Below are 13,254 nucleotides of genomic sequence, written 5' to 3'. Positions count from 1 at the left end.
CATGTTGCATATGACTTACTGCATTTTTAAATTGAAATTTCACATTTGTACATATTTACGGGTTGTAATGTGATGGTTTGATAAATTGATACAGTATATAATGACTAAATCCAGGAAATCAGTATTTCCATCTTTTTGAACATCATTTCAATACCAGGAACACTGAACTTGTTTAGTAATTTTGACATGTATAATGAGTTACTTTTAGGCCAAAATCACTAAAATTAAGAGTATTTTAGGTTTGGGATTTTATTTATATACTGACGTTTGACTCTCTGATGGAAACCTGCCATTTCACAAAGATATGTAGTGGAATACTTACATTCAAAGCAGAATCTAAGTCAGACTGATGGCAAAGCAGGCCTATAATCTTCAGCACTCAGGACACTGAGGTAGGAGGGTCTCAAGTTCAGGATCTACTTGGACTACAGAGTAAGTTCAAGGCGAGCCTGGTAACTTTCTGAGACATTAAATCAAAAAGAAAAAGGCAAAGCCATCTGGGTCTGTAACTCAGTTGTGTGTTTCCTAGCATTCATAAAGTCATAGGTTCCATTCCCAGTACCACATACACACACACACATCCATCACAAAAGCACGATCTGTATTTTATAAAAGATGAGCTTTAAAATAATCCTAGTATTTCAGATGCTTTTTAAACATTTATTCGTGTGCATGCATGCGTGTGTGTACTTATGGGTACATGCATGCCACAGTACAAATAGGAAAGTCAGAGGATACTTTGTAAGACTCAGATCTCTCATTCTACTGTGTAAGTCCTTTGGATTGAACTCAGGCCATCTGAGTTGTCCTTAATAAGACTTTTCATTTGCTGAGCCATTTCCCTAACTCTATAATGGTTTCTTATTTTTTTTAAATATTTATTTATTTAGTATACAATATTCTGTCTGTGTGCATGTCTGCAGGCCAGAAGAGGGTACCAGACCTCTTTACAGATGGTTGAGAGCCACCATGTAGTTGCTGGGAATTGAACTCAGGACCTTTGAAAGAGCAGGCAATACTCTTAACCACTGAGCCATCTCTCCAGCCCCCCATGGTTCCTTATTTTTGAACCTTAGAATGGGGAGCTAGCGAGATGGCCCTGCAGCTAAAAGCAATGGTTGTTCTTCTAAAGGACCCAGGTTTGATTTCTAGAACACGCATGATTACAGCTGTCTGTAACTCCAGTTCCAGGGGATCTAATGCCCTCTTCTGGCCTCCATCGGAATTATGTACATGTGGTGCCCAGACATACATGCCGGCAAAACACCATACACAGAAAATAAAAGTAATTTCAATTCCTTGAAGGCCAACGATAGCAGATCACTAGTTTGAGGTCATCCTGACTAACATAACTAGACCCTTTCTCAAATGTGTTAAAATAATACATTTTTCTAAATTATACTTTGGAAAACAGTTCAACAGACCCTTTCTCAAATATGTTCAAATAAAATAATACATTTTTCTAAATTACACCTTGGAAAACAGTTTACCTTTTCTTAAAATGTTAATATTACCATGACCCAGCAGTTCCATTTTTTTATACTAAAGAAAAATGGAAAGATATTCACACCCAAATGTACAAGATATTCAAAGCAGCATTATTTATAATTGCTAAAAATGGAAACAGCACAAACATGTATGATGGATGAATCCTTAAATAAAATATAGTATTCCCATTCAATAGTATATTTTTCAGCAATTAAAAAGGAAAACGATATTGGTATTTGGATAAACCTTAAAAATAGCATGCTAAATAAAAGAATCAAGATGCATTGTATGTTAGTGTGTGTGTGTGTATGTCTGTGTGTGTGTATGTGTGTGTGTGCGTGTATTATACATATATTTTTTGAGTGAATTTATGAAATGTCCTGAATAAACAAATCAATACAGACAAAAAGTAGATTAGTAATTACCAGAGACTAAGAAATAATTAAATGGGATTGAGAGCTAATGTGCAACTGATTTCCTTTATGAGCAATCAAATATTATAATTTAATCATAAATTAAGAACTATAGATATGTTATTAACCATTGAATTGCATGTTTTAAGGGGTAATATTTTATGGTATGAGAATTATATCTCAGCATAAATGTTTAAGTTTATTGTGCCCAGTGACTATCTAGAAAATCCTTAACATTTTGAGAATTTTGTAGACTCAAAAAAGATAATTAAAGGCTGGAGAGATGGCTCAACAGTTAAGAGTACTACTGTTCTTCCAGAGGACCTGTGTTTGAGTCCCAGAACCACAATCCACAACTACCTGTAACACCAGCTCCAAGAGATCCAACACCTCTGGCCTCTGTCACAACATACATAATTAAAACTAATATAAAAATTTAAAGAGAATTAAGTTGAAAGTCATCCGGGTGTTATTTTTTACCTCTAGGAAATTTTAGCCAGTGTAATGATTAAGAACCTGGATACTGGAGAAGAAATACCTCTAAGTCTTGCTGAAGAGAAGTTGCCAACAGGTATTAATCCTCTCACTCTACACATCATGAGAAGGACAAAGGAGTATGTAAGGTATGACTTAATGTTATTTAACTTTTTTTGAACTACAACTGTCCCTCTTTAGTTAAACTCAGTCCTCTGTTTTAATCTAAAAGTAAAATTAGCTTGAGTATGCATTATTTACCTTTGATCTTTGCCTCTGATTATTGACATACCATGTAGTTACTTGTGGAAATTATTCTAAATCTTAAATCTCATACTATTTAGTTTCTTGTCATTTAAAATGATTTATGCTGGAGACAGAATCAAAACATTAAGACTAAAAAGCCATATGTGTGAGGATCATTTAGTATTCTAAAATTTTGCTTTCTAAGTATTTGAAAACTGCTTTAGAGCAAAACGATTGATTTTCATTATGAGATGTAATGAGGGCCTAAGGAATAAGTTCTAGAAGAGCAAAGACCTTTTATTAAATTTAATATATGTTGTGCCTGGTAGACCAAGAAAAAGCTATCTACAGGTTATTTTATTGTTGATATACACAGACTTCATATAGTAGGATTTTTATAAGCTATTAAATTGCATTCATTTAAATTTTGCAAATTGCATCTTGCTTTAAGATTCCAGTCTTTACTCTTGGAAACTATTTAGTAATTCTCAGGTTATTCATTAATTTGAAGTTATATAAGCATATCAAGATAGTTTTTCTTATTCTGATTAGTTGCTGCATAGTAAACATAAAAAGATATTTTTGAGAAGAGAAATGGCTTCTTTTAAAATGACTCCCCTTCTTGTAGCAATGACGCCACACAGTCTGATGATGAAGAAAAGTTGCAGTCACAACAAACAGATACTGACGGTGGACGGTTAAAGCAGAAAACGTGAGTTACTACTCTACACACCTTTCCTTCTTTTTAAGTATTTACTAGAAAAGTAAAAAAAAAATTCCATGCTTTTTTAATCAAAAAAATGTAATATAAAAACTGTAATACCAGATTGTTCTTAGCCACTTTTTACATTACAGTAAAACAGACTCTTTAAAGAGATTTGTCTGTTAAAATCAGAGTTACACTCTTCCAAGGCTTCTAACCCGACACTCTTACCTTATATTACCATCATCCCAGTGTTATTCTCTTGCTTCTACTAACTGCCATAACCATACATTAATCTCCCAGAAAATTCCTAAGAAAATCAATCCTTGTCATATTGCTTGAATATATCTGCTACCACTTAATTTCAGTAACTTCTTTCTCATAATTTCTTTCAACTTGAGAGAATTGCTTTGAATGGAATATGTGGTTTCCCTCCAGAAGATTTTAAATCATGTTAAATGTCTACCCACACCATCTCTACCCTCTATTGACTAACTATGAGTTTCTTACATTTGTTTAGGCCGTCTTGAAAGCATCTGACATAAAGTAAATGACCAATATATTTTGTATCATCCTTATATTGTTTTCCATCCTAGATGCTAGAATTGTGAATAGAAGAACATCGTTGTCCTTAGATATCTTCCCCCTTCTCTTCATCTTTCCAAACATTATTTATATTTCTTTCTAACTACTCCAGTTCATAGCAAATCTATAGCCACATAACTTATTTTTCCTCTTTAGCATGTTATCTTAATTCCATATTCTAATTTCAAAAGCAAATTATTTTATCAGCATATATTTTACATGTTCCTTATGACATTTTCTTACATATGTATAATGGATTTTATCATATTCGCACCTATTGCCTTTTCTTGCCCCTCACTCCTGCTGATCTTTGTTCTCTTTTTAAATAGTTTCCCTTCTTCTTTCATATATTTTTAATTTTTTCATATTTTTATTTTTCATGACAAGTTTTCTCTGTGTAGCCTTGGCTGTTCTGGAACTAACTCTGTAGACCAGGCTGGCTTCTCACTCACAGAAACCTGCCTGCCTCTGACTCCCAAGTGCTGGGATTGAAGGTTTGCACCACCACTGCCTGGCTGATTTTGTTTATTTGTTGTTTTGTTTTGTTTTAAGTTACCCAGTTTGTTTAATAAGGGTTACTTACAGGAGCATGGACAGTTTATCAGTGACTACGGTGAAGAAATGTTTCTTTCTCTTAGTAGCCATTAGCTTCCTATAGATCCTCAAGGAGGGTGAGCCTAAAGCAAACACATTTTAAATAGCTAGACAATGTGATATGAAAGGTTTATGATCATATGATTCTTCTGTTAACCCCACAAATACATAGTATATAGGTGCTCATTATAGAGTATGTCTGATTATGCCTGAGTCACTAAATTGTCAGTATTGTCATATAACATCCAAAATGTATGATCCACTTAAATCTGACTATTTAGAAAAGATGTACCAAAATGCAGATATATGTTAACACCAGGTATTTGAAACTTGGCTGTCTAACACTGACAGCTGTCAGGATCCAAAGAGTTAGGAATTGTTCAGGAAACATAAACATCCAGGTGAACTGTCATATAGTTGATGCCCTACAGCTCATTTATGTTCTGTTTTGGTTTTCTTATACAAGTTCTCACTATATGGCTTTCTACACCAGGTCAGGCTGGTGTGAACTCACAACTTTCCTGCTTCTTTATCCTGAGTGTTGTGATTATAGGTGTGCATCACTATGTTCTGTTAAAGCTCATTTTCTAGGAAAAAAATTGTACTCAGAAATTTTTTCTTCAGAAAATGGGTCTACATGTCTCATTTTTTATTCATACATCATTTCTTAAATCTGGTCATCTAGTGCCCGAGCTTCTAAAGCAACAGAGAACCTGAAAAATGTGACATAAAAGTTGGCATGTGAGACTGTTTGGTAATATTCTGATTGCAAGGTTGTAATCAGAAAATGATAAAAGACCCATACATAGCACAATAGTCTGTGTATATAGTAACTCTTTCCAGACCTTTTTCTTACAATCATACACATAGAACTTATAAATATTTACACTGGGCTGGGCGGTGGTGGCACACGCCTTTAATCCCAGCGCTCGGGAGGCAGAGACAGGTGGATCTCTGTGAGTTCGAGACCAGCCTGGTCTACAAGAGCTAGTTCCAGGACAGGAACCAAAAAGCTACGGAGAAACCCTGTCTCGAAAAATGAAAAAAAAATATTTATACTGAATGATGAGATAAACCAATAATGCAGCCAGTAGCCAGAATAGATTGGCCCCTGGTTCTGACTTTTCCTGGATCATAACAAGTTGTTTTGAAGACTGAGGAAGCAACTAGTAATTGAGCTCAAGAGAATCCTGTTCAAAAGGTCCTGAGAATAGTACAAGTGGTAATAGACCCTATTCATCAGTGAAAAGGAATCTACTAAAATAGTACCATTTTAAAGTCATCGGAGTCTATAGCTGAGCCTAGTGTATACACCTTTAATCCTAGCACTTGAAGGAAGGGTCAGGCAGAATCTCTGAGTTCAAGACCAGCTTGATCTACAGAGCTAGTTTCAGACAGCCAAGAAAGACTACGTAGAGAAACCCTGTCTTGAAAACGAAAACAAAACATAAACATAAAACATATTTAGAACGTCACATCTACAGTGATTTAAATGTCTTCTTGGCTTTTAAATAGCAATCATCATAGTTTCATTTCCTGTTGGTCTGATAAACTACCCTGATAAGAGCATCTTAAGAAAGAAAGGGTGCATTTGGCTCACAGCCCATAATTGCAGGAATGTTAAGGTAGTAGGAACTTGATAGTCATAAGACATCCACAGTGAAGAGCAGAGAGCAGTGAACTAATACCTGCACTTAGTGTTCAGTTCACTTTCTTCTCTCTTAAACAATCTAGATCCCCTACCCAGGGAATGGCTTCACCCACAATCTTCCCATTAATCAAGATAATCCCCTCATAGACACGTTCACAGGCTAGCCCAATCTAGACAGTTCCTTATTAAGCCTCCCTTCTCAGGTGATTCTAGAGTGTGTCAAATTAGCAATTAAAACTAAACATCATTGTAATGAACCTATAGTTATCCATAAACTATAACTTTAGAGTGGGCACCTTATTTTGGTTTTAGAAACTGGTTTCACAGGGATGCGATGTAGCTTAATGGTAGAGTGCTCACGTAGCTTATACAAGGTCCTGGGCTCAATCCCCAGCACTATAAAATTAGTTTTGTCATCTCTGTTTTCTGATGACTGAAAGTAGCAACAGAAATGTATAAAATTGAAAATGAAAGTTTATGATTATTTCACAGATTATTATCAAGATTCTTTAATTTCTTTGTCAATGCTGGCGGATCAAAGCTAGGGACCAGCACATGCTAAGCAAGGACTATGAGCTATACCCTAGAATTTTTTGGTTCTCATAAGAGAGGGGTTATATTATGTCTGTAGATTCTTAGCTTGCTTTTTTTTTATTGTAAATCAAATACGTCATGGTCATCTCTTCATGTTAGCACAAAAGACAAATACATTGATTGCAGTCTTTCTATGAACCACACAGGAATTAGTTGCTGTGGATACAGTAGTTAAGACAATTATACTCATACCTTCAGGGACCTTCTGTGTAAATGAGGAGGCAGATACTGAATATGTAATCATGCACAAAAGTGTACCTTTATTTATAATGATTGCTGTAAAAGAAAACTGCAAGGTGCTATGAAAGTCTACAACAAGAAAACATGTTTTGGCTCAAAGAAGGTCTTTTTGAGAGAAGATTATTTGATCTGAGACCTAAAGGGTAAATAAAAACTAGTAATCAGTATTGGGTATTCGAATCAGAAGTAACCACATGAGGAAAGACTATGAATAAGAGCTTGGCAATTCAAAGAGTAGGGGTTTGTTTTATTGTAGTTTATGCCAACACTTATTTATCCATTTGGCTGTTGATTGACATTTATATCTTTTCAATTGAATAGAGAAAATTTGAATCATGTTTATATAAACTTTGATGCTTGTGTAACTTTGTGTTTGGGGGTGTCTATTGAAAAACTCGGCCTAATTTTATTGTTGTGAATACCCAGATTAAAGAGAAAACACACTAAGTAGGTCCTCTTAGGCTTCCCAGGTATTCTATTTTGTAGATCAATGACTTTCTTTAACCCTTCCTTTTTGTTGGTAAAATGCGTTCTTAGAGATAAGTCTCTAAAGTAGTTTTTTCAAAATTATTTAACTGCATGTTTATAGCTTCACAGGAACTCTCCAAATCAGATTATCTGGGGATAGGACCCATAGATCTGTTTAAACATGCTCTTCCCCAGCCCACCATTGCCAATCACACTTGAACAGTATGGCTTTAGAATAAACTTAATTGGGAGAAATTTTATTCATATATTTTTGAAGGTTATTGTCTTGAATATGTTCATTCCATAAAACAAGGAATCTGATGGGGCTAGAGAGATGGCTCAGTGGTTAAGAGCACTGGCTGCTCTTTCAGAGGACTCAGGTTCAATTCCTAGAACCCTCATGGTGGCTCACAGCTGTCTATAACTCATAGACATAACTGCAGGCAAAACACCAATGTACACAAATTAAGTAAATTAAGAAAAAAAACAAGGAATCCAAGAACTTGAATACCTACATTTAATGTTTTAAACGATACATCTTAAGTTTGTGGATAGTTCACCTTGCACAATTGTGTCACTACATTTTTGTGTATTTTTCTTCAGGACTCAACTAAAGAAATTCCTTGGAAAATCAGTAAAGAGAGCAAAGCATCTTGCTGAGGAATATGGTGAACGTGCTATAAATAAGGTTAAAAGTGTAAGAGATGAAGGTCAGTAGCATGAGGATATTGCAACACTCCATTAATGTGTATTTTCTAAATTTAGCTCGGCGTTTATAAAAGGCACTCTATATCAATGAACATAATAAACTTTTATAGCCAATATCTTAGTATTTCAATAAATCACAAGTGTCTCCCTTAATTTTATAAATATGAAGAAAGATAAATGTATCCTTTTAAGTATGAATTGGTTCAATATTTTGTGATTATAACAACTTTGAAGATTTATGGTACAATGATTAAGTGTAAATTGGTTTTGTCAAACTTTTTGGCTTTTAAAAATATTTTTAAAGGGTTGGAGAAATGGCTTAGTGGTTAAGAGCACCAGAGAATCCATCTTTAATTTCCCAGTACTCTCATGGCAAACTAGAACTGTTTGTAACTTGTTTCAGGGGATCTGACACCCACTTCTGGCCTCCATGGGCACCAGGCACACACGTAGTACATAGACATTCATGGAGGCAAAACACTCATGCCCATAAAAATAAATAGACTTTTAAAGCTATTTTTTAATGAGGTAAACTTGTGACCAAGTAATTATTTCATTGGATAAAAGCAATTTTGCCATGCAAGCCCAATGGAGTTCTTTGGAACTCAGTTAGAAGCTAGATGCTATAGTATCATCAACATTTTATGATGACATAGAAGATAGAGAGAGAATTGCCCTCAAGGTGACAGGCCAACTAGTCTGCAGCATGTAGCGCAGCAGCAGAGGAAAACAATAGAAACCCTGCTTCAAAGAAGGCATAAGGCTAGAACCACTCTCAAAAAAAAGTCCTCTGATCTCTACTCTTGTGCCGTGGCATGTGCATGGGTAAAGGAGCTTGCTGCCAAGTCCAACAACCAGAGTTCAATTCCTGTAATCTGTTTGGTAGAAGGACAGAACTGAGTCCATATGCACCTCATGGCATGCACATGTAAACACCATAAATAAGGTAAAAAGATTTTCTTAATTTGCAGAGACTGTAGCCCACTGTGCCTTTATTATTCTACTCATTTGTTTTTATTAATAAGTGTACTTACTAATACTCACACAATACCAGATAATCTTCTTAGAATTAACCTACATTTTAATTAATTTAATCTCATAACTCAATGGAGTATCATCATTATCCTCATTTTATAGGTGAGAAAACTGAGAGGTATAGAAAGGTTGAGTAACTTCTCCACGGTCATGCAGATTATAAGTAATGGATATAAATTCAACCAATGTAACATCAGTCTCCATTTTCTCAACCAATATGTTACATAGTAATAGACAAATTTTGCTTCTCTATTTACTAAAAGTATACTTGATGATCAATGTATTTGAAAATATAATTGTAACTAGATATATATTAACCATTGAATTTTGTTACTTTTCTCTTCAGTGTTTCACACTGATCAAGATGACCCTTCATCAAGTGATGATGAAGGAATGCCATATACAAGGCCAGTTAAATTCAAGGCAGCACATGGTTTCAAAGGACCTTATGATTTTGATCAGATCAAAGTGGTGCAAGATCTTAGTGGTGAACATATGGTAAGCAACTATTTCATTTTTCATGACTGCTAGGGTATTTTTTGAGGCTTCTATTTAACTTATCTTTACCAATATATATGCTTTTGCTAATTCAACTCAAGAGCACTAAATTTATATTAATTTATTTAAATTAATAGATAATGCAGTGTTTGTCTCGAATATTGCTTAAGGAGTAATGTTTTAGGCTGAATGTAGTTTCTTGGACCTATAATCTTGGCACACAGAAGGCTGAGGCAGGAAGATGAGATCAAGGCCAGCCTGTGCTATATAGGGCAACCCAATCTCAAAATAAAAAAGGTTTGCAATAAATAATCTCTAGGCTGTATTATTAAGAAAACTATGCAGAGAGACCAATCTTTGCAGCACTTAAATTAGAAAAATAGTCTGTCACTTGTAAAAGTATTTTAAATATTTCCAACCACAATTTAAATAAATATGGATACTTAGAGATTTTCAATAGCATACACAAAGCCCTGCTTTCAATCCCTAGCACTTTGGTAAAAAGTATTCAGAATCCTACTGTGTTTTCCACAGTAAAATATTCAGCCAAGCTAGAGATAGATAGAGGTTTACATTCTTTAAGATTTCAAAAGTACCATACTGGGGATGTGGTTTTGTGGTAGAGTGTTTCCTTCATATACATGAGGCTCTGCTCTGATCACTAATACTGCAAAGAAAAAATTCAAGCCTAACAATGTAGACGGAAATCCTCAGATTTGATTGCAGATAGTGTCTACAAATCTAGGAACGTAAGGACTATAGCAGTTAAACTCAAACATAGGTAAACTAGGCTGTGCCCTTGATCAAGGAATCAAATAAAGCCTGCGTTGCCCTAACTACAAAGCAACTATAAGCAGTGGCCACATTGAAATTAAATTTTTGTGCTATTAAACTATACATCAATGTTTTAAATTTTACTGTGGTTTCATTTTGGAACTTACTAATTTTTTTTATCTGTGAAGTTTACATTTATGTTTTTATTTTTTTATTAAAAATTTCCGCCTCTTCCCCGCCTCCCTTTTTTCTCCCCCCACTCCCCTCCCCCTCCCTCTCCTAAGTCCTAAGAGCAGTCAGGGTTCCCTGCCCTGTGGGAAGTCCAAGGTCCTCCCCCCTCCACCCAGGTCTAGTAAGGTGAGCATCCAAACAGACTAGGCTCCCACAAAGCCAGTACGTGCAGTAGGAACAAAACCCAGTGCCAATGTCCTTGGCTTCTCAGCAGCCCTCATTGTCCACCATATTCAGAGAGTCCGGTTTTATCCCATGCTTTTTCAGTCCCAGTCCAGCTGGCCTTGGTGAGCTCCCAATAGAACAGCCCCACCGTCTCAGTGGGTGGGTTCCCCCCTTGCGGTCCTGACTTCCTTGCTCATGTTCTCCCTCCTTCTGCTCCTCATTTGGACCTTGGGAGCTCAGTCCAGTGCTCCAATGTGGGTCTCTGTCTCTATCTCCATCCAGTGCCAGATGAAGGTTCTATGGTGATATGTAAGATATTCATTAGTATGGCTATAGGATAGGGCCATTTCAGGCTCTCTCTTCAGCTGCCCAAGGACCTAGTTGGGGATATCTCTCTGGACCCCTGGGAACCCCTCTAGAGTCATAAAGTCTTGGAGAGATTAGGGATACAAGGGTCATACCTAAATATAATAAAAGCTATTTACAGCAAGCCGACAGCTATCATCAAATTAAATGGAGAGATACTCAAAGCCATCCCACTAAAATCAGGAACACGACAAGGCTGTCCACTCTCTCCATACCTCTTCAATATAGTGCTTGAAGTTCTAGCAATAGCAGTAAGACAACATAAGGGGATCAAGGGGATTCTAATTGGAAAGGAAGAAGTTAAACTTTCGTTATTTGCAGATGATATGATAGTATACATAAGCGACCCCAAAAACTCTACCAAAGAACTCCTACAGCTGATAAACACCTTTAGTAATATGGCAGGATACAAGATCAACTCCAAAAAATCAGTGGCCTTCCTATACACTAAGGATAAGGATGCAGAGAGGGAAATCAGAGAAGCATCACCTTTCACGATAGCCACAAATAGCATAAAATATCTTGGGGTAACTCTGACCAAGGAAGTGAAAGATCTATTTGATAAAATTTTTTATACTATGTTGAGTCCACCTTTATTTCCTACTTAAGTAAAAAGCCTCACCGTGCGGTGGTGGCACACGCCTTTAATCCCAGCACTCAGGAGGCAAAGGCAGGTGGATCTCTGTGAGTTTGAGGCCAGCCTGGTCTACAAGAGCTAGTTCCAGGATAGCTAGGACTACAGAGAGAAACCCTGTCTCAAAAAAACAATAATAATAATAAGTAAAAAGCCCATTATATTGGAATCCAAATGATTTTTTACTGTATTTGACTTTTATAGAAATAAACGCTATTTAAGTTAATTAACTTGCTTCTAACTTAGATAAAGAATCCATAGGCAGCTAATGTTTTTAATATACCTAAGTCTGTGTTATAACCTTATTTGTTGGAATAGGATTTGGCCCTTCCTACTAAAGACTCCTATTCTTTAACACTTTTCTGATCATATACATATCCAATGATTTCAGTTTCTATAGAGAGTCTAGTCATGTACTGTAGAGAGAAAAGCAGAATAAGACCAAACTGTTTAGGTCCTTTGAAGTGTCTCATGATATGGGCACTATGCTATAGGCAGCTAACGTAGGCTAGGCCTTATTCTTTTCAGTCCTGCTAAGGGACTGGAGTTTCCAAACTGTGGTTTGTGCTTCTAGCTACATAGGGACTCTCATAAATGGCACCTGAGGTTACCCTCTGACCTCTACACTTAAGTCCACACACACATGCCTATATGCAACCAAAAATACCCCTCATTTTTCTTAATATGTGAACATAGTTTGGGGTTTTAAGTTTGTTAGTTTAAAATATAGGAAATGTTAATGATCCTAACAGACCTTTCTTCTGAAAGCTTCCCTTTCTGGTAGCACTATTGCACAAGTGGCTGTAACACATCTTATGAAAATTAGTGTTATCTTACTATGTATAATGCGGTAGAAGTTTAAAGGTTGAGTTAAAGGAACGTCTCTTAAGCTTGTAAAGTCATTTTGAACCTTCTGTTTTCATAGGGAGCTGTTTGGACAATGAAATTTTCTCACTGTGGCCGATTACTTGCCTCAGCTGGACAAGACAATATAGTGAGGATATGGGCTTTAAAAAATGCTTTTGACTATTTCAACAACATGCGAATGAAATACAATACTGAAGGTATTTTTCATTTCTTTAAATATCTAAGTAAATCTTTTTTTTTTTTTTGCATTTTAGGTGTAGCATTTGTTGAGAATCCTCAGTTCTCAAACTAAAAATGCTTTGTAATCTGAAACTCATGAAATGTTGAAAAAGTGCTCAAAGGTTTCTAAGTTTAAAGAATTTTAGGTTTCATTTTTTTTTTCAGATTAGGGATGCTGAACTTTTAAAGACCATGCAATTATTTAAAAAATCCAACAAGTTCCAAAATCTAATAACGAATATTCAACTGTATTTCTTCCTTTAACTGGTCAGTGATTTGTAGGAAACACTACTTATCATAC

General features: G+C 35.7%; 1 protein-coding gene across 4 annotated transcripts in view; it reads left to right on the top strand.

Annotated features, from left to right (window-relative positions):
* The window catches only part of Wdr44 (WD repeat domain 44), a 105,923-nt gene that overhangs the window by 59,738 nt on the left and 32,931 nt on the right, over nt 1-13,254 (top strand). For all 4 annotated transcript variants that reach the window (XM_075957472.1, XM_075957474.1, XM_075957471.1 and 1 more), the window contains 5 exons: nt 2,388-2,524; nt 3,250-3,333; nt 8,060-8,166; nt 9,546-9,697; nt 12,793-12,931. In XM_075957472.1, the coding sequence (XP_075813587.1) occupies nt 2,388-2,524; nt 3,250-3,333; nt 8,060-8,166; nt 9,546-9,697; nt 12,793-12,931 (619 nt within the window). The remainder of the gene's footprint in view (nt 1-2,387; nt 2,525-3,249; nt 3,334-8,059; nt 8,167-9,545; nt 9,698-12,792; nt 12,932-13,254) is intronic.

Source organism: Microtus pennsylvanicus, chromosome X (assembly GCF_037038515.1).
Source record: "Microtus pennsylvanicus isolate mMicPen1 chromosome X, mMicPen1.hap1, whole genome shotgun sequence".
In the NCBI taxonomy this organism is placed as follows: Eukaryota; Metazoa; Chordata; class Mammalia; order Rodentia; family Cricetidae; genus Microtus; species Microtus pennsylvanicus.
Note: the sequence above shows the minus strand (reverse complement) of the source record. Positions and strands in the feature narration are given on the sequence as shown.